General features: G+C 56.3%; 1 protein-coding gene and 1 long non-coding RNA gene across 2 annotated transcripts; one reads left to right on the forward strand and one right to left on the reverse strand.

Moving 5' to 3' along the window:
- Positions 1–10,872: 10,872 nt before the first annotated feature.
- Positions 10,873–13,021, reverse strand: FNDC10 (fibronectin type III domain containing 10). The gene has a single exon (XM_003279704.3). The coding sequence runs from the start codon at positions 12,890–12,892 to the stop codon at positions 12,209–12,211; it is 684 nt and encodes a 227-aa protein (XP_003279752.2). The 5' UTR covers positions 12,893–13,021; the 3' UTR covers positions 10,873–12,208.
- A 194-nt stretch (positions 13,022–13,215) lies between these two features.
- LOC115833040 lies at positions 13,216–15,025 on the forward strand. Its single transcript, XR_004028472.1, has 3 exons — positions 13,216–14,407; positions 14,850–14,851; positions 15,013–15,025. It is a non-coding gene; the product is annotated as an uncharacterized LOC115833040 (long non-coding RNA).
- Positions 15,026–21,531: the final 6,506 nt, after the last annotated feature.

Consider the following 21,531-nt stretch of genomic DNA (forward strand, 5'->3'; position numbering starts at 1 on the left):
TATATAACATATATACATACATATACACGTGTGTGTGTGTAAATTAATTTTTTTTTGAGATGGAATCTTGCTGTGTCACCAGGCTGGAGTGCAGTGGCGTGATCTCGGCTCACTGCAACCTCCACCTCCCAGGTTCAAGCGATTCTCCTGCCTCAGCCTCCCGAGTGGCTGGGATTACAGGCACACACCACGCCTGGCTAATTTTTGTATTTTTAGTAGAGACAGGGTTTCACCATGTTGGCCAGGATGGGCTCAATCTCTTGACTTCATGATCCACCCACCTCAGCCTCCCACAGTGCTGGGATTACAGACGTGAGCCACCATGCCCAGCCATGAGTTTATTAAAAGGGATATTAAATTTTTTTTTTTGAGATGGAGTCTTGCTCTGTCACCCAGGCTGGAGCGCAGTGGTGCGATCTCAGCTCACTGCAACCTCTGCCTCCTGGGTTCAAGCAATTCTCCTGCCTCGTCCTCTCAAGTAGCTGGGATTACAGGCACCCACCATCATGCCTGGCTAATTTTTGTATTTTTAGTAGAGACAGGGTTTCACCATCTTGGTCAGGCTGGTTTCAAACTCCTGACGTCAGGTGATCTGCCCGCCTTGGCCTCCCAAAGTGCTGGAATTACAGGCGTGAGCCACCACACCCAGCCTATTAAATTTTTTTTGAGACAGGGTTTTGCTCTGTTGCCCAAGCTTGAGTACAATGATGGGGTCATGGCTCACTGCAGCCTCAAACTCCCAAGCTCAAGTGATCCACCCACCTCAGCCTCTCAAGTAGCTGGGAATACAGCCATGCATCATTCTACCTGGCCAATTTTTTATTTTCATTAGAGACAAGGTCTTGCAGTGTTTCCAGGGCTCATCTTGAATTCCTGGGCTCAAGTGATCCTCCCACCTCAGCCTCCCAAGGTGTTGGGATTACAGGTATGAGCCACCATACCCAGCCTAAATCAGAATTTTAAATGTGTCTGTATGCTGTTAATAACTCAAAAGATACAGCTTTTTCATTAAGCCAACAATATCAAATTAGTTTTACTCATCAAATAATTACACACAAAAAAGATCATTCTAAGACCAAGCGTGGTGGATCACACCTGTAATCCCAGCACTTTGGGAGGCCAAGGCAGGCAGATCACCTAAAGTCAGGAGTTCAAGACCAGCCTGGCCAACGTGGCAAAACCCCGTCTCTACTAAAAATACAAAAATTAGCTGGGCGTGGTGGCGGGCACCTGTAATCCCAGCCACTTGGGAGGCTGAAATGGGAGAATCACTTGAACCCGGGAAACGGAGGTTGCAGTGAGCCGAGATCATGCCACTGCACTCCAGCCTGGGCAACAGAGTGAGACTCCATCTCAAAAAAAGAAAAAAAAAAAAAAGGCTGAGCACAATGGCTCACACCTCTAATCCCAGCACTTTGGGAGGCTAAGGTGGGCGAATCACGAGGTCAGGAGTTCGAGATCAGTCTGGCCAACATGGTGAAACCCCGTCTCTTCTAAAAATAAAAAAAATTAGCCTGATGTGGTGGTGTGCGTCTGTAATCCCAGCTATTCAGGAGGCTGAGACAGGAGAATCGAATGAACCCAGGAGGTGGAGATTGCAGTGAGCCAAGATCGTGCCATGGCACTCCAGCCCGGGTGACAGTGTGAGACTCTGTCTCAAAAAAAAAAAAAAAACATCCTATTTTAGGTTGACTTTATAGTTATTGGACATCACAACATCCGGTGGAGACAAATACAATCCTGCCTAATGAGTAAACCCAGGCAAAAATGTATGCTGCCAATTTTTATGACATTTCTATTTTATTTTACAGCAAATTTAAAACCAGCTTATTTATTAAAGACTGACAGCCTGGGGGCCGGGTGTGGTGGCTCACACCTATAATCCCAGCACTTTGGGAGGCCGAGGCGGCCGGATCACGATCAGGAGACCATCCTGGCTAACACACTGAAACCCCATCGCTACTAAAAATACAAAATTTAGCCGGGTGTAGTGGTGGCACGTGTCTGTGATCCCAGCTACTTAGGAGGCTGAAAATCGCTTGAATCTGGGAGGCAGAAGTTGCAGCAAGCCAAGATCGTGTCACTGGACTCCAGCCTGGGTGACAGAGCGAGACTTCATCTCAAAACAACAACAACAAAAAACAGACAATTGGATCCCAATTATATAATTATATTTCTGACAAAATGGGACACGTTCACATGGCTAAACTTTATTTGCCCAAATAGGTGATCTAATGAAGGATACAGACCAAAATTTGGGGGATCGCAGTTTGTATAGGAGGTTTATTATTTAAAAGAACCTCATTTTACCATTTTTCCCATTTCAAATGATTTGGGGTTGTGTATTCACATGTTTCTCCACCTCTCCCTTTCCCCCAGGACTCTTGGCTTTCAGAAGCCCCTCTGGAACGTCCCACCCAGTAAAACTCCATCCCACCAGTGCAGAAAACATGGTGCCCCTACTATAGTAGATCCAGCCTTGGAGAGGCCTCACCCTGCCTCAACACCTCTTCCTCCAGACCCTGACGGCCAGGACAGTGTCTTTTTGCCTTCAGACTAGGCAGAGCGAGGTCCCCTGAGAGAGATAAATATTGTTATTTCCCCACCCAAAGTTATTTGCGTTAGGTGAAAAATGGCCACACATTCTTTGTGGTTCCTCTCATCAAGACATATGGTCTCTTTCTCATCTCTTGAATCGGGGCAAAGCCTTGTGATTTGCTCTGATCAAAAGAATTTAGTAGAGTTGATGCCGTCCCAGCCCCAGTTCCAGGCCCAGAACCCAAGAAATCTTGCAGCTTCTACTCTCGCTCTCCTGGAGCCCTAAGGCTGAAGCAGCCTGCTAGACAGGCCACATGGAAAAGAACCAGGTCACCCCAACCAACAACCTGTCACCCGCCAGACAAGTGAGTCAGGCTGTCCTAGACCATGCAGGCACAGCTGATGTGACAACTGACCACAGCTCCATGAGGGTCCCCAGGTGAGTCCAGTGCAGATTGCCAACCCACAGAATTGTGGACAAATACATGACCTGTTTTTAGCTGCCAGATTTTGGGATGGTTTGTTACACAGCAAAGGCTGATACACAGTTCCTCATTTCTCCGTTGGTAATGAGATCCACTTTCATTTCAGGAGGCAGTGTGCCAGTCTCAGTAGATGGAACACAATTGGTCTATCCAACCACGATAATTCTATTCCCTACTGTTTGGGAAGTGTCTAGAGTCAGACTTTCCCCACCAAGTGCAAAGAGAATGCACCTCAGCTATCCCTTCTGCCAGCGCAGCCTACTGGGGGCCAGATGTATCTTCTGGGCTCTTAGAAGTGTCAGTCAGTGCCATGGGGACTGCTCCTACAGGTCTGGTGTGGATACCCCCAGGTGCACCACGAGGTCCGAGAGGGTGGACTGCACAAGCTTGTCCAGGATGGCCCTTGCTGCAGCTACTGGTAGGCTGCGTGCCAGTAATAGCCCCCAAAGGAGTAGAAGCAATCACCGCCCTGGGTCCCTTTGATCCAGGACATCAGTGGGGCACACTGTCTGGGTCTTCCTAGGTCATGTCCACGAGGTTCTGCATCTTGGCTGGGCCCAGCACAGATGGTGGCAGCCAGATGAGCAGCAGCTCAGTGGCACATTGTGCACCTGGTAATGCAGCCGGAGTGGACAGTCCCGCCCTGCACACCCTTGCAGGGCCTGGGACCCGGGGCTGCCCCAGCCCACATCCACCCTGCCTGATGCTCCTCCTGCACATAGCCCCGTTGCCACTGCCACTGCCCTAAAGCAAAAAAAAAAATTTTTTTTTTAAGATGGAGTTTCGCTCTTGTTGCCCAGGCTGGAGTGCAATGGCGCAATCTCAGCTCACCACAATCTCTGCCTCCCGGGTTCAAGCAATTCTGCTGCTTCAGGCTCCCCAGTAGCTGGGATTACAGGCATGCGCCACCACGCCCAATTAATTTTGTATTTTTAGTAGAGATGGGGTTTCTCCATGTTGGTCAGGCTGGTCTGAGACTCCAGACCTCAGATGATCCACCCGCCTCAGCCTCTCAAAGTGCTGAGATTACAGGCGTGAGCCACCGCACCCGGCCACAAATTTTTTTTTTTTGAGACAGAGTCTTGCTCTGGCCCAGGCTGGAGTGCAGTTGCGCAATCTCGGCTCACTGCAAGCTCCCCCTCCCAGGTTCACGCCAATTCTCCTGCCTCAGCCTCCCGAGTAGCTGGACTACAGGCGCCCGCCACCACGTCCGGCTAATTTTTTGTATTTTTAGTGGAGACAGGGTTTGACCATGTTAGCCAGGATAGTCTCGATCTCCTGACCTTGTGATCCATCTGCCTCAGCCTCCCAAAGTGCTGGGATTACAGCAGGTGGCTTTTAATAAAGCTAGGACGGGAAGGACCATGGACACTGGTGGAAAACAGGCTCCTTCTTGGAAAGGGGTGAAGAAACTCAGACACCAGGGCGTCGGGGACCGTTTCATGGGTGCTGAAGTCGTCTACCATTGCTTTTGTGGTATTTTAGAGAGAAAAGCTGAGAACCAGGTGTTGGAAATCTTTAAGGATGCCTGGGGCTTCCTTGGGTGACAGGGGTCGGGGGAGAGTTGATGCCTAAAGGAGGAGGCAGGGCTTTGTGGGGCGCGTGGCCATCTGGGTGATAAATGAGGGCGTCGCCCACTCCTGCCCTACGTGTACCTATTTCACGTGCGGAACACAGAGTCTAAAGGACCCACACCACCTACGACGACTATGCATCCATAATCATTAGAAATAAGAAATGTAGGCTGGGCGCGGTGGCTCATGCCTGTAATCCCAGCACTCTGGGAGGTCAAGGTGGGTGAATCACCTGAGGTCAGGAGTTCGAGACCAGCCTGGTCAACATGGTGAAACCCTGTCTCTACTAAAAATACCAAAATTAGCTAGGCATGGTGGCGGCTGCCTGTAATCCCAGCTACTCAGGAGACTGAGGCAGGAGAATCGCTTGAACCTGGGAGGCAGAGGTTGCAGTGAGCGGAGATCACGACACTGCACTGCAGCCTAAGTGACAGAGCGAGACTCCATCTCAAAAAAAAAAAAAAGTTTTGAGAACTGTGCCGTCTGACAAAGTGTGCACTGAACATAAGAGGTTGTTTAAACTTAAGTTTAACGGCCAGGCACGGCAGCTTACACTTGTAATCCCAGCACTTTGGGAGGCCCAGGCGGGCAGATCACGAGGTCAGGAGATCGAGACCATTCTGGCTAACACGGTCAAACCCCATATCTACTAAAAATACAAAAAGTAGCCGGGCATGGTGGCGGGTGCCTGTAGTCCCAGCTACTTGGGAGGTCGAGGCAGAAGAATGGCGAGAACCCGTGAGGCGGAGCTAGCAGTGAGCAGAGATCGTGCCACTGCACTCCAGCCTGGGCGACAGAGAGAGACTCCGTCTCAAAAAAAAAAAAAAAAGTTTAACTGAAATATAAAACGGAGGTCCTCAGTCACAGCAGCTACAATTAAAGCATCCCGTGTGGGGGGCCCTAATTAGGGGAAAGGAGTGGGGCTGGAGGGAGCAGGGGAATGCAAAGACAGGAAGGAGATGGGCTGTGGCTCTTCCTTTCTGTATGGCCCTCCTGAACAAGTAACGCACGTGACTCACAAACTTCCTGCTCACCATCAAACGCCTCAAATTACCAAACACCCTGGCTGGCAGGAGAACGCAGGTGAAGCTCCCTGCTGCCTTGGCATTGGCCATCAGCCCAGGAGCCACCCTATAAAACGCCCAGCAAGCCTTTGTGTCCATGCAGTTGGCTTCTCTTGCTGGCTGCCCATTGCCTCCTTGCAACATATTTTCCTGCTTTCACTAACATATCTGCCTTTCTCTACCTACAACTGTCTTGGTAAATTTTTTGTGTGTGTGTGACAGAGTCTCACTTGGTCACCCAGGCTGGAGTGCAATGGCGCGATCTCGGCTCACTGCAACCTCTGCCTCCCAGGTTCAAGTGATTCTCCTGCCTCACCCTCCAGAGTAGCTGGGACTACAGGTGCCTGCCACCATGTCCCGCTAATTTTTGTATTTTTAGTAGAGACGGGGTTTCACCATGTTGGCCAGGCTGGTCTCCAACTCCTGACCTCGGGTGATCCGCCTGCCTCGGCCTCCTAAGGTGCTGGGATTACAGGCATGAGCCACCGCGCTCGGCCAGCCGACGGTAAATTCTTTTACGCCCGTGCCACTGGCCCAAACAGTTGTCGCTGTCCCGAGACACAGTGTCCACAGTGACTCATAGCTACTGTGTCCTCCACAGGATATGATGAAGCCCATTAACTACGAATGTGACCTTATTTGGAAATAGGGATCTTTGCAGGCGTAATCAAATGAAATGAGGTCATGTTGAATTAGTGCGGGCCCTCCTGCTGTCAATGGTGCTGTGCCACAGGGAAACATGCATTGCTTTTCCTCCCTGTTTCATGACACACAGCTCCTGAAATCCTTGGATTAGCCAGGTGGCGGGTGCCTGTAGTCCCAACTACTTAGGAGGCTGAGGCAGGAAAATGGCATGAACTCAGGAGGCGGAGCTTGCAGTGAGCAGAGATCACGCCACTGCCCTCCAGCCTGGGCGACAGAGCGAGACTCCGTCTCAAAAAAAGCAGAACTCCTTGGTGTGGGAAACCCCACACTCCTGGGACACAGAAGTGTGGACTGTTGAGTGAGAGAAGAGGAAAACAGCACTTCGTTTTTCCCAATATTACAGGTATCTTTATAAAAGAAAGGAGAGAGATCTGGACACAGTGATGGTGGAGACAGGCAGAGAGATCAACCTGTGAGGATGGAGGCACAGACTGGGCTGATGCGTCTACAACCCAAGGATCACCAAGAGAAGCTGGCCGGGCACGGTGGCTCACGCCTGTAATCCCAGCACTTTGAGAGGCCAAGGCGGGTGGATCACCTGAAGTCAGGAGTTGGAGACCAGCCTGGCCAACAATGGTGAAACCCCGTTTCTACTAAAAATACAAAAATTAGCCAGCCGTGGTGGTGCATGCCTGTAATCCTAGCTATTCAGGAGGCTGAGGCAGGAGAATCACATGAACCCAGGAGGCGAAGGTTGCAGTGAGCCAAGATCATGCCATTGCACTCCAGCCTGGGTGACAGAGTGATACTCTGTCTCAAAATAAATAAATAAATAAATGAAAATGAAACAAACAGGCCGAATGCGGTGGCTCACACCTGTAATCCCAGCACTTTAGGAGGCCGAGGCAGGCGGATCACCTGAGGTCAGGAGTTCAAGACCAGCCAGGCCAACATGGTGAAACCCCGTCTCTACTAAAATACAAAAAATTAGCCGGCCGTGGTGGCGCAGGCCTGTAGTCCCAGCTACTCGGGAGGCTGAGGCAGGAGAATCACTTGAACCCGAGAGGCGGAGCTTGCAGTGAGCCGAGATGGCGCCACTGCACTCCAGCCTGGCGACAGAGCCAGACTCTGTCTCAATAAAAAAAAAAAAAGAAAAGAAAAGAAACAAGGCCGGGCGCAGTGGCTCACACCTGTAATCTCAGCACTTTGGGAGGCCGAGGCAGGTGGATCACAAGGTCAGGAGATCGAGACCATCCTGGCTAACACGGTGAAACCCCGTCTCTACTAAAAATACAAAAAAATTAGCCAGGCGTGGTGGCGGGCGCCTGTAGTCCCAGCTACTTGGGAGGCCGAGGCAGGAGAATGGTGTGAACCCGGGAGGCGGAGCTTGCAGTCAGCCGAGATCACGCCACTGCACTCCAGCCTGGGCGACAGAGCGAGACTCTGTCTCAAAAAAAAAAAAAAAAAAAAAAAATTAGCAGGGTGTGTGTGGTGGCACACGCCTGTAATGCCAGCTACTCAGGAAGCTGAGGCAGGAGAATCACTTGAACCTGGGAGACAGAGGTTGCAGTGAGCCGAGATCGCACCACTGACTCCAGCCTGGGCGACAGAATGAGTCTTTCAAAAAAAAAAACAAAAAGAGGCCTGTAATCCCAGCAGTTTGGGAGGCTGAGGTGGGAGGATCACTTAGTTTAGGAGTTCAAGACCAGCTTGGGCAACACAGTGAGATCTCCCATCTCTTAAAAAAAAAAAAAAAAAAAGGAAAGAAAAAAAAAAAAAGTGACTGCTGATGATATCACTTGGAAAAGAGCCATAAAGTCCAAAGGAGAAGGAGAGCCCGAGGGAGGGGCACCACAGTCCTGGGAGAGGCCACAGTCCTGCCTGGAAAGAAAGTGGGGGTGCTTGCCACCCTTCAGACTTTTGGCCCATTGGAAAGTATGGGCCCCCTCACGCCGTCTAAGGGCTCCCTTCTTAGGGTCAAGGCTAGAGGCCCTGGTGCCAGGTACCCAGGACTTGCTAGACTGGCCAAATCTTGCACCTGCCAGGTCAGGGTCTCCAGCAGCTCCTGGCCATTCCTGAGCCCCCCCTTCCAGTAGTCAAGACCCCCATCCTAAGCGAGCATGGAACCACCAGCCTCACAGCCCTCTGTTCCTCCCAGGAGGCCTAGAGCCCATCCCTCCTGGGGCACCTGGGGAGACAGCAGGGCCCGGCTGCCTGCATCCAGACCACGCAGGGCCTCCAGCTCCCGTACTCAGCATGGCTATGGGTCCTGCAGTTGGCTAAGATGGGGCCATCGCTGTGGGCCAGGCTCCGGAGGTGAGCAGGGAGGCCTAGGGTTCTGTTTTGGACACAGAAGGCGTGAGAGGCCCCTGAGTGATCGAAGTGAAAACTTCAAGGGCATCTTGTCTCGGCAGGGTCGGGCTGGGACACGGCTCCAGGGGTCTCGGCCCAGGGCAGTTCAAGCTGTAGTAACAATGGCTCCAGTTCTCATCTCTACCTGGCTGTTTCCATTCCACAACGGAGGCACTGAAAGGCTCCTGCCTCCCAAAGGGCAGGCACGGATGAGCCAGGATGAAGCTGGGGCAGCTTCTGAGTCAGGGCAGGTCCCTTACGCTCCACACTGGAAAAGCCTGTCCCTCCAGGCACCAGCGAGAAAGGTCAGGTGGAGCCGTCTGCCCTCCAGCTCCACGGCACATGGCAGTTGCTACGCTGAGAGCCACATCCACCCACCTCCCCCACCTAGCCTGGGCCACCAAGTCTGAAGAAGAGCAGAGAGCCATGGTCCAGAGAGAGAGCAGGGTGGGGAGAGACAGAGAGACACGGAGAGAGCAGAGCGGGGAGAGACAGAGAGACAGAGAGAGACAGAGACAGAGAAAGACAGGGACAGAGAGACATGGAGAGAGACAGAGAGAGACAGAGAGGCAGAGAGAGACAGAGAGATGGAGAGAGGCAGAGAGAGACAGAGAGAGAGCGATAGAGACGGAGAGAGGCAGAAAGAGATGGAGAGAGACAGAGAGAGAGGCAGACAGACAGGGACAAAGAGAGATGGAGACAGAGACAGAGACAGATGGAGACAGAGAGGCAGAGAGACAGAGACACAAAGAGAGAGACAGAGAGAGGGAGAGAGGCAGAGAGATAGGGACAGAGAGAGATGGAGAGAGACAGAGACAGATACAGAGAGAGGTAGAGAGAAACAGACAGAGAGGCAGAGAGACAGAGACAGAGACAAAGAGATGGAGCAAGATGGAGACAGGGACAGAGAGATAGGGACAGAGAGAGATGAAGAGAGACAGAGAACAGAGACAGAGAGACAGAGACAGAGCCAGAGACAGAGAGATCCATGGGAAGGAGAGGGAGAGAATGCAGACAGACAGAGAGAGGGGAGGAGGCTCCTCCAGGTGGAGCAGAAGGAAAGAACCTTCGGCGGAGGGGACTGGAAGGTTCACCACCGACCTTTCAGGTGCACCAGGTCAGAGGGAGGGGTTGGGGGTCCCCATGCCTCTGGGAGGATAATGGGGCCAGCCGGGAATGTGGCCAGCTAGGGAACGAGCAGTCTGTGCGAGTGACCATGAACTCAGATGCAGACACCCCCCCCCCCCGCCGGCAGGGACGCCCACTCCCAGGCTTGTCCCCTGGGCCCTGCAGGCTGCTCAAGCCACTTCTGCAAACCCTCAGCTGGACTCCTCAGCTGGACTCCAGACCTCTGAGAAACCCCCAGAACTGACAGGACAGGCCTGTGGCTATAGCCGGTGTGAGCCTAAGCTCACAAACAAGCCGGAATCCCGCCGCAGGCCAGGGAGCCTCCGAAACTTTCTGGCCGCTCCCCAAGGAGCCATGCTGCGCCAGCTCCCTGGACGCTGCCTTTGCTGGTAGAAGACATGGAAACACCCTCGCAGGTGGCCAGGGCAGAAGGCGGCTGGAACGGGAAGCCCCCCACTCCCACCAGGCCGTCTAGACACATCGCTGCACACCCCCTCTTGGGATGAGTCACTCCTCAGAGCTGGGCTCCTCCTCCCCCTCCCCGTTCCCCCCCCACCCTCCCCCTGCCTGTTTTTGCTTCCTCAGGGTCACCCCTGGCTGCAGGTGCCTCAAGGACGGCCTGGAAGAGGCTGTGGGGGAGGGAGGGTGGCATTCAGCCCAGGAAACACACAGGAGCCCTAGGCTGTCCTCTGCCCACCGTCCCCACCTCAGCTCTAGCTCTGCACAGGGAGGCCCAGGCAGGGAGGCGAGGCCCTCCGGAGCAGCCTAATTTTGGCTGTCACAGTTCAAGTGGGTCACCGTGGGAATGGGCTATTTCTAAGCACGACAGGTACCACCTCCCCCATCCCCCGCCAACACAGCTGGCCCAGGACAAGAAGGTGCAGAGACAAGCAGCGGGCACCTTGCCTGTCCTGCTAGGAACTGCAAGGCAGCGTGCCGCACACGCTGCCTGGGCCAATGCCACCCAGGCCAGGAGAGGGTTCAGGGCCAGCCACCAGCCAATACCCAAGGGTCCCGGGGGAGCTGGGGAGAAGGGGAATCCACTTTTTCCTTCCCTCCCCCCTCCCAAATAACACACAGAGAGCACTGTTGGTCTGAGGATGATGGACATTTAGACACTTGAGCCAGGTTTGCGCCTGACCAGCGCCACGCAGGGGTGGGCGGAGCAAAGACACAGAGGTGGGCTGCAGGTGTCACGGGGCACCAGCCAGGGCCCAGGGTGGCTGGGGTGAGGGTGGGTGTTTGGCCAGTGACCAGGAGGAGCCAGGTCAAGTCCAGGTGGTCAGTGCCAGGAGCTCCAGGAGGGGAGGGCAGTGCCATAACCCTCCTGGTGTCCAGCGTCACCAAGCGGTCGTCACAGAAAGCAACCTCGGCCCAGGGCCTGGGTCTGCAGCAGGTGGGCAGGGTCAGCTTTTCTTCCATGGCGGGTGGCATTGTCCGGGCCGGATCCTGGCTCTCGACCCCTGGGCATGCAAAGGCTAGGGGTGGTGCTGTCAGTCACACCGTTGCCACCAAGGTCCCCTGGGTCGGCTGAGGCTGGGGATCCAGGCCGCGGTGGAAGGTAGGGCTGCTCAAGGCTAGTATCTAAGCTTCTGCCCTGGGACCCAGTGGTGATGGCCGCCATCTGCCCCCACTCCCACAGGGTCCTAGTCAGAGGCCGCACACACAAAAGGGGTACCCGGCCCGGGAGAACCACCAGCCACCCGGGGTCTGAGAACACTCACCCTGGCCGCTGGGCCAGGCCTGCCATGTCATGGCTCCCGGCTGGTTCAACACCCTAAACGGTACAGAGCGCTGCAGGCCCTCGCCTCATGCTTCTGCAGCGCTTGAGGGTGAAGGTGTCTCCAAGGGGACGCTGGCCAGATGTATGGAGGGGCCGGCCAATCTCAGGGCCACAGACCCCCCCTGGACAGCAGAGGGTGTTGGCTCCTGCAGTGGGCCCGAGATACTAAGGCACGAAGCTAACCTAAGCCCAGTGGGGTGGGGCGGGGCAGGACAGGCTTGGAGAGCTGCGCCCCAGGCCTGCAAAGCACAGTGACCGAGCAATGGCGACGGTCTGTCTGGGACAATTTGGCACAGGATGGAGGTGCAGGGTGATCCGGAGTGCCCATGGCTCTTGCTGGAAGGGGCTCCATGCCCTGGCCGCCTCTATGAAGGCCTGTGGAGAGCGGGGAAAGCCCTGGATGCGGCTGGCACAGCAGCGCAAGCCCAGGGTCCAATCCGGGGCCAGAGTCTGGGAGTCTGACGCCCGGCTGGGAAGGGCGTGTGATGATGCCAAAGTGCCGGAGCCGTCGCCAGCAGGTCCTCCTCCGCGGGGATATTAAGGAGGCAGCAGGAATGAGGAGAGGAGAGCGGGCGGAGGACCTGGGAGCTCAGGCGCCCTCAGGCAGGTGGCGACCAGGTGGGCGGGCGGCCTCGCCCTTCAGGGGTGTCTGCGCAGGCCGGGGCGCGCGAGGGCCGGGCGCATGAGGTTCTCGGTGATGTAGGCCACCAGCAGGCAGATGACCACCAGCATGACGCAGATGGAGCCGCCCACCGCCGTCATGGCCACCACGATGTCCTGCATGCCGGCCGGCTCGGCGGTGAACTCCACGCACTCGGCGGGCTCGGGGGTCTCTGGCGCGGCGGCGGCGGCGGGCCCAGCGCGCAGCGGCAGCGGCTGCAGGCACAGGCGGTAGAGGACGCCGTCGTGCACGTCGGGCAGCAGGTAGTCGCGGCAGGAGGCCCCGAGGAGCACGCGCTCGCACGGGAAGCGCGTGTAGGCGCCGCGCCACGAGCAGTTGAGCGCGAAGGCGCGCACGCGGCGCGCGGCGGCCGGGGCCAGGCGCCACTGCAGGAGGACGCTGCGGTTGCGCAGGACGCTGGCGCGCAGGGAGCGGCCGGCCGGGGCGTGCAGCGCGCAGCCCGGAGCCTGGCAGCGGAAGCCGCGCGCGGGGCTGCGGAAGCACAGGCGCCCGCCGCCCGCCTCGGGGCCCTCGGGCAGAACCTTGTAGGGGCACCAGGGCGCGTCGGGGGTCGGCTCCCAGCCCGGCGGCGTCGGGGCGGCCGCGGCGCAGGGCGGCGGCGCGCAGGCGGCCAGCAGCAGCAGCAGCGGCGGGGCGCGCATCCTGCGGCTGGGCCGGGCGCGGCGGGGCCACGGGGCGCGGCGCTGGGTCACGCGGGCCGCGCCGCCGCCGTCCCCGCTGCCCGCTCCCCGCGATCCCCGGCGCGCCGCGCCCTCCGCCGCCGCCCGCTCCGACCCGCCCCCGCGCCCCGTGCGCGCTCGGACCCGGCGCGGCGGCGGAGGCGGGGCCGCCCCTCGCCCCGCCCCCCTTAACCCTCGCCGGGCCGCAGCCTGCGGGTGCGGGGGATCTGGGGTGGGGGGGAGGAGGGGGACGCAGTGGGGCTAGGGTGCGGGCAGGGGCGCGGGGTGCGGGCAGGAGCCGGGGTGCGGGCAGGAGCCGGGGTGCGGGCAGGGCCGCCGCTCTCCCGGCTTCCCGCCTAGTGAGCGCACCTTGGACCCCTGCGGCTTTTCCGAGCCGAAACTCACGGGCTGTGGCCGGCTTCGTTTCGCGTTGTGCAGCTCCGCGACCGCCCGTGGCCACACCAGTCGGAGACTTCGTGCTTTACGATGGGGGCGCAGCGGTCTGGCACGCGCAGGACCCCGGGCCTTGCACCCCAACGCTGGCCGCCCTGGACCCGCGGCGGGGACCCGCGCAGTCAGGGTACTTGCCCATACCGATGGGGTGGGGACCAGCACGGAGCCTTTCCTTCGCCCTGCGGCTTCTGTTCCTTTCAGGACGGACAGCGCCCACCCGGAGGAAAGCCTGACAGACGAGACTTCGCAAGATGAGAACTCCCTTCGCTCCGCAGGCAGCGGAGGCAGCTGCAGGGCGCTGACCTTCCCTGCCTCATTGCCTCCCCTCCTCCGCCAGATGCGCTCTGGGGGGCCCTCCCGATGGCTGCGGGGAGATCAGGGCTGGACAAAGGGAATCCAACGGGGAAGTAGGTGGCACCGACGGGGGAGGGGAAGGCGGGACGCACCCCAAGACCCCGGTCCCTCATTCCCATCCCTGCATAGATCACCCAGCAACCAGGACACCCCTCCAGGGCCAGTACTACAGCCAGGGACTGTGTATGCAGACGTGGCCCGGCCTGGCGGGCCTGCCCTGACTGGAAAGGAGGTCAAGCCGTGCACCTAAGGCTGGGCTGGCACCTCCGCTGAGCCAGCTCTGGGTCTGCAGGGGTGGGGAGGGGTCTCTGGCAACTGGACCCTGAGCTCCTGCAACCCCTTCCTGTGCTCTCCTTGCCTGGGGGAAGAGTGAGGAGAGGCTGGCTATTCTGCTCACGGTGTCCTTGGTCCCTGACCTCTGGATGGCCATGTCTCCGCCCACCACGGAGTCCCCCCACCAGCCTCACGAACTCATGGTCATCTTGAAAAACCCAGGGCAGTGGTCAGGCCCCCACAGGATCTCAGGGGCTCTGCCAGAGCCCAGGCCCAGTGGTCAGGCCCCCACCAACTGCGGTCACGGTGCACCTCCGTCCCGGGCATGGAGGGCCCTGACGCCCTACACCAGCCTGTTGGGCCGCTGGCAGGGTCTGCTGAGGCCTCTGCGCCTGTCGCAGAGAGGTTGGGGGCAGAGTTGCCCCCAGCTCCCACCTCTGCTTAGGAAGGGCAGACCTTGGGCTCTGACTCTTGCCCCAGTGTCGTGAGGTGACTCAGGGGCTGCCCCAGGGAAGCAGAGAGTGATGGTGACTCAGGGGACCCCCATGTCCTTGCCCAGAACTCCCCAGGGGTTCAGCCAGCCTACTGCCACCAGTTTCCAGTGGAAGCCCCTCAGCCCCCCAGCCCCCAGGTGTGAGGGCATGGGCAGTGGGGCAGGGCAGGAGCCTGGATGACAGTGTATGGGGTGGGGGGCCCCCAACTATCTTGGCATGTTGTCCTGAGGACAGCTGGGGCCTTCACCCTGTGCCGTGACCATTCCAGCTTCTTGTAGCAGCACCTCCATTTCCCTCTGGGCAGCCATCTTTATCCATCCTCAGGTCATGGGGAGCTTGGGTGGGGTTGACACTCCCCTGCCTAGGAGTTGGCAGATGACCTGGGCCCGGCCAGCCAGGCTGGACCCCTTAACCTCAAGGCCTTTGCTGAAGCTCATGTGAAAGGGACGACTGCCCCTGACAGGTGTTGGATTCCAGCTGCTGTGGCCCTGAAGGTGGGTGGTGGGAAGAACGGGAGAATGAAGCCAGCCTTGGGAGAGGCAGGACGCCAGCCGGGCCCAGCTGCTTCCAGCATCTGGATCCAGCCTCACCTGAAGCCAGCCACCTCCTGGACTGCAAAGTCATCGTCAATACCAAAACACAGGGTTTCTCAACATTGCAACCGAGGGTTCCAGGGTGTCGTGGCTGCAGACCCTGCAGACCCCTATGAAGACGGTCCTGCCTGCCTTGCATCGGGCCTCTAGCTAGGGCCTGTGGTTGCAGACGTAGTTCTGGGACTGAGCTCCTGGTGAGAGGCCAGTGGCGAGGGAAGAGAGACCAGCAGAGAAAAGAGTGGAGCCTCGGGCTGCTAGCAGAGTGGCAGAAACTGAGTTTGCGAGAGGAAAACATTGTTTCCCGTGGCCTCCTGCTAAGCCATGGGGACCCAGGTATTGCGAAGTCCAGCTGGGGCCGACCCTAAGGAAGGAAGGAGGGAAGGGGACAGGGAGGAGCGAGGAGGAGGGGGAGGGAGTGACCTCTGCTTAGCACCTGCACTTGGGCAGCGGTGGCCTTTCACGCGCACACGCTTCCCCCCCTGGAGCGCCGTCTCCAATGCTGTTTGTACACACACCAGCATCCTGATAGTCACTAAATGTTTTCTTTAAATGAGTTCATTTTTTCACCTAGAGTGCTTTCTAAAAGCAGATCATGATCGTGAATAGTATCATTTCCATAAATAGAAGGTGTCAGAAAAATAACTATCAGACGTTTTTGGCTTCTTGTCTTGCTTGGAAGTATCACATGGTCTCTAAAATGCTGTCCATCTGCTTCCCAGTTTGGCCCATCCTCTGCCGTAGCTTGAGACCCACCCAGGGGGTCCCTGCTTGATGAGTGCGTCCCCTGTCCTCTCAGACCCTACTTCTGCCCCCGGAGGGGTATCTGTCCAGGGGACCCCTCAGAGGTCCCACCCAGCCACTCCTGATCTCCTCCCCACACAGGTGACTGGGCCACAGGGGCTCGTGGGCAGCCCTGGCCAGGGCTCAGTCCTCACTGTAGCAGGGAAGCTGCCGGCCCTCTCGGCAGGCCGCCCTCTGGGAACCCCTCTTCTCTCTAACTGCCCCAGCTCCAGGACGGTTGGAAATGCTTTTGCCTGGCAGGGGAAGGCTGGACCAGTAACGATGGAAGTCTCCAGCAACAGTGGAGACATGGGGGCAGGGAAGCTTCCGGACAAGGTGTCCTCCTGGCCTCGGCCTTGACGGAGCCTTGCAGTTGGCACAGTGCCTGTTGGGACTTGAGCATGTGGGTCCCTGGGGACCTGGGGAACGGCTCCGATGCTTAGGAGCTGTGAGAACAAGAGCTCCAGGGCAGCAGTCACCTGCTTCTCATGGCCCTCACGACCAGCAGCCCCTTTACCCTGGGAGCTGGGTGCCAGCTTCAACATCCTGGCACACACGTCTCCCTTAGGGCTCCCGGGAGCCACCCTTTCCTGCCCCTGTGGGTCTCCCGTTTCTCCAGCAGTAGTGACCACTTTCTCTTCCAGAAATGTGCCCCTGTGAGCCCTTCACAACCTCTGGTCATGCCTCCAAAATTCCAGGGAGGGGACAGAGCCCCCGGTGGAGAGGCGGGTGCCCCCCACCCTCACTGCTTCTCCGCCGGTGCTGGGTAGGAGTGACCTTCAGTGGGTGCCCCATTCTCACCAGATTCTGGGCTCGGAGCCCGGGCCAAATGCTGACCTCAGTGGGATCCGAACCTGAAAGCCCCTCTCTGGGGTGACTTTCTCAAGTGCTGTCCTCAGTCTCCCTGGGCTCTCGCAGGATGGGGTCCAAGTGCCTGCAGGTGCCTCAGCCCAACCACTGAAGCAGATGGCACCTTGGCCCGGGCATCTCTGTGGCCCGAGCTGGGGGAGGAGGTGATCTCCTGGGTCCCATCCCAAGAGCATCCACAGCGGCGTCGCCAGTGGAGGGGGGAAGCTGAGGGGCCCCACAGACCCCAGGCCCAGGGCTCGGTGGCTGCAAGAGTTGGGAGGAGCCCCATCCTCCAGGGCCTTCAGGGAGGGTGGAGAGGACTCTGTCCCAGCAGCTGCCCGTTTCCTGCAGTGCTGGCTGCTTGTTACCATGAGACACAGGTACCCCAGAGCTGAGCTCGTGCCTGCCAGAACCTTTGGCCAACTAACCCCCCATCCTTTGGGCCTTTCTTTTGTTTCGCTTCTTTTCTTTGCTGCTGCTTTTTTTTTTTTTTTTGGTAGCGACAGAGTCTCCTGTGTTGCCCAGGCTGGTCGCACACTCCTGGCCTGGAGTGATTCTCCTGCCTGGGCTGGGATTACCGGCATGAGCCTGGCCTGCAGCATTTTGAAGCATGTTTCTAGGGCAGGTGGTCAGCAGACCGGAAGCCACAGCCCCACCACCCAGGCCTCTGTTTTCTCCCTGGTAGAGCAGGGATGGAGCAGCTCCGGCTTCCAGGGTCCCCCTGAGGAAGCCCAGCCCACCCAGTTCTGAGCAATGGGGGTTGGGCAGTTTCTCCAGGTCCAATGGTTCCATTAGACCCAAGTGGGCTGGAGCACAGTGGACCCTCGGGGCTCACAGCGGACCCTCAGAGCTCACGGTGGACCCTCGGGGCTCAGAGTGGACCCTCAGGCCCTCACAGTGGACCCTCAGGGCTCACGGTGGACCCTCGGGGCTCACAGCCGACCCTCAGGTGCTCAGATACTTTCCACTTAGGAAAGGAGCTATGCCTCTTGGTGGCCAGGTCACATAGGAAGTGAGCCTAGCCTGGAACCCGCCCCTTGACTACCTGACCTCTAGTATAGACAGGTGGCGAGTCGGCAGGTGAGGGGCAGCAGCCAGGCCCAAAGGGCCACTGACCACTGGCTGTGCCCTGGTGCAGAGAGGAAAACAGGCTCAGAGGGCCCATGAGGCCAGGAAGTAGAGTCAGGTCCCACCGAGGGGCTTCTGCTGCTCCAAGACCCTGTGGAGGGAACCTGGAAGTGGAGGGACCTGCCCAGGAGGCTGAGCCTTGGCAAGATGGCAGCTTTGGCCTAAAATGCATCAAACTGAGCAGAAAGAAAGAGTGGTGAGCAAAGTAGAATCTGCTTGTTTCCAAGGATCAGCGAGAAGGCACATGTGAAGCTCACCCAGGTTCTGTCTGCTTCTGCTCTCGTACAAAGACCCCATATGGAGCCAGTGACAACTGGGGCCCATGGGGAAGGCAGGATGAGGATTGGGTCATGCTGCTCAGCACAGGGTCAGCTGGCTGGACTAGGGTGAGCTGGCCAGGCACGGGGTGGGCTGGTCAGATGTGGGCTGGGCTGGTCAGGTGTGGAGTGGGCTGGTCAGGTGTGGGTGGGCTGTCAGGTGTGGGATGGGCTGCTCAGGTGTGGGGTTGGCTGGTCAGGTGTGGGCTGGGCTGGTCAGGCATGGGATCAGCCTGGCCCCTGCCTGCTGGCTGCTCCGGCGGGCTCCACCACGGCGTCAGAATGTCCGTGGTGCTCCCGTTCCTGCTGCATGTGTCATTAGGTCCTCTTTTCCGCCACAGGTACCATATCCTGTTCTTTGGAAAAGCTCTACTCTGCCCGTTCCCTAATCTTTGATGTGCTTAAGCTCTGCAGGCCTGTCTATTTTTTTTTCTTTTTCTTAAAACATTTTCTTTTCAGGAACCTGCCAGTTCAGGGAGGCCCGTCTTTCTAGAAGGTTAACAGGAACTTCCAGCCTCCAGCCTACTTAGTGACCAGCTGCTGGAGAACGGTGAGCAGCCCCTGCTGTCCGCATCTCCACAGGGGTCACCGAGAGCACTCACAGGGTCCCCCTCCACCTGGAGCAGAGAATTCGGAGGAGCTTGTCTTGCTCTCTTTTCTGATGTTGTTAAACTATGCTTGGGCCTGCCCTTTGCTCAAAGGGGCTTTCTACACAGCTGGACTTCTGAGGTGGGACCTGCCACGTGCTAACTCTAGCACTCGGAGTGGCCTCTGCCACTGGCAACATTCTGTCCTCAAAATCTCCAATGTGGCCTCTCTCCTGAAAGGCCTATGTGTGACTTCTTTGTGAAGCCGGAAGAAAGTTCTGGAACTTCCCCTTCTCCTTTGGTGGAAAGTTACACTAACTGTCATGATGTTGTTGATTTCCTTTTTTTTTTTTTTTTTTTTTGAGACGGAGTCTCACTCTGTTGCCCAGGCTGGAGTGCAGTGGCGTGATCTTGGCTCACTACAGCCTCTGTCTCCTGGGTTCAAGTGATTCTCCTGCCTTAGCCTCCCAAGTAGCTGAGATTACAGGCGCCTGCCACCACACCTGGCTAATTTTGTATTTGTAGTAGAGACGGGGTTTCACCATTTTAGCCAGGCTGCTCTTGAACTCCTGACCTCAGATGACCCGCCCACCTCAGCCTCCCAAAGTGCTGGGATTACAGGCGTGAGCCACCACGCCCAGCCTTGATTCCCTTCTTAAGCAGAGCTGAGTCTCTGTCTCTGTCCACACCAGTGCCTCCTGGGCCTTTCTGAGCACATGTGGCTGGCATCCCTTCCCAGCTCTGCTCCCTGTGGCAGGCAGCAGTCTTGCTGTGTCCCCGGCACCTCTGCAAAGCACAGCCACAACGCATGCTGAATGCATCAACATGCAGAATTCACTCACGGGTCATACAGTTAGTCAAAAATGTCGAGGCCCTGCCAGGTAGAGAGATGGGAGAGAATACGGATCCCTCCATGAGTCCAAGCCTGGCGTGCACTCCCCTCAGGCCTCCTCCTTCTGTGCTCCAGGTTTTCTGTTTCAAGGCTGCTCTTCACTTCCTTACTGTGTGTCAACTCAGTCATGGATTTTAAACAATGCTTTCCATATATATGTATAATATATATAATTATATATGTATAATATGTATGTGTATAATATATATTATATATGTATTATATATAATATGTATAACATGTATTATATATAATATGTATATCTTCATAATATATATTATATAGTATAATATGTATAATATGTATGATATATATGTATAATATATATTATATATGTATAATATATGTATAATATATATTATATATGTATAATATATGTATAATATATATTATATATGTATAATATATGTATAATATATATTATATATGTATAATATATGTATAATATATATTATATATATAATATATACATATTTGTTTGTTTAGATGGAGTCTTGCTCTGTCACCCAGACTGGAGTGCAGTGGTGCAATCTCGGCTCACTGCAACCTCTGCCTTCCGGGTTCAAGCCATTCTCCTGCCTCAGCCTCCTGTGCTTTCCATATTTTATACAGATTGTTTGCCAGGCACAGTGGCTCACACTCATAGTCCCAACTACCTGGGAGGCTGAGGCGGGAGGATCCCTTGAGCCTAGGAGTTTGAGGCTGCAGTGAGCTATGATCGCACCACTGCACTCCAGCCTGGGGAACAGAACAAGATCCCCATCTCTAAAAAATAGGCCAGGCGCAGCAGCTCATGCCTGTAATTCCTGCACTTTGGGAGGCTGAGGCAGGCAGATCGCTTGATGTCAGGATTTGGAGACTAGTCTGGGCAGCACAGTGAGACCCCGTCTCTACAAAATGTACCAAAAAAAAAAATTAGCTGGGTGTGGTGGCACGAGCCTGTAATCTCAGCTACTCAGGAGGCTGAGGAAGGAGAATCGCTTGAGCCTGGGAGGTCAAGGCTGCAGTGAGCCGTGATCGTGCCACTGCACTCCAACCTGGGCGAAAGAGACCCTGTCTCAAAAATAATAATGATACCAATAAAACACATTATACAGATCTTTTATTGTTTCATTGAGAAGATCTTTCAGGTGACCTGACTTACCATATTGCTGAAAATAGTCATTGATTGACTTATTCATTTGATTTTCATGCAGGGGCCAAACCTGGTCCACAAATACGTTATAAAAGTAGGTAACTGTGGCCGGGCACAGTGGCTTACGCCTGTAATCCCAGCACTTTGGGAGGCCGAAGCGGGCAGATCACGAGGTCAGGAGATCAAGACCAGCCTGGCTAATATGGTGAAACCCCGTCTCTACAAAAAATACAAAAAAATTAGCTGGGCATGGTGGCGGGCGCCTGTAGTCCCAGCTACTCAGGAGGCTGAGGCAGGAGGATGGCATGAACCCAGGAGGTGGAGCTTGCAGCGAGCCGAGATCGTGCCACTGCACTCCAGCCTGGGTGACAGAGCGAGACTCTGTCTCAAAAAAAAAAAAAAAAAAGTAGGTACCGGGTGGATGCAGTGGCTCACGCCTGTAATCCCAGCACTATGGGAGGCCGAGGCCGGTGTATCACTTGAGGTCAGGAGTTCAAGACCAGCCAGGCCAATAGGGTGAAACCCCGTCTCTACTACAAAAACACAAAAAATTAGCCAGGCGTGCTGGCATGCGTCTGTAGTCCCAGCTACTCTGGAGGCTGAGGCAGAAGAATCACTTGAACCTGGGAGACGGAGGTTGCAGTGAGCCAAGATAGTGCCACTGCACTCCAGCCTGGGCAACAGAGTGAGACTCTGTCTGAAAAAAAAAAAAAGTAGGTACCGGCCAGGTGCGGTGGCTCACGTCTGTAATCCCAGCACTTAGGGA

This window comes from Nomascus leucogenys, chromosome 24, assembly GCF_006542625.1.
Source record: "Nomascus leucogenys isolate Asia chromosome 24, Asia_NLE_v1, whole genome shotgun sequence".
In the NCBI taxonomy this organism is placed as follows: Eukaryota; Metazoa; Chordata; class Mammalia; order Primates; family Hylobatidae; genus Nomascus; species Nomascus leucogenys.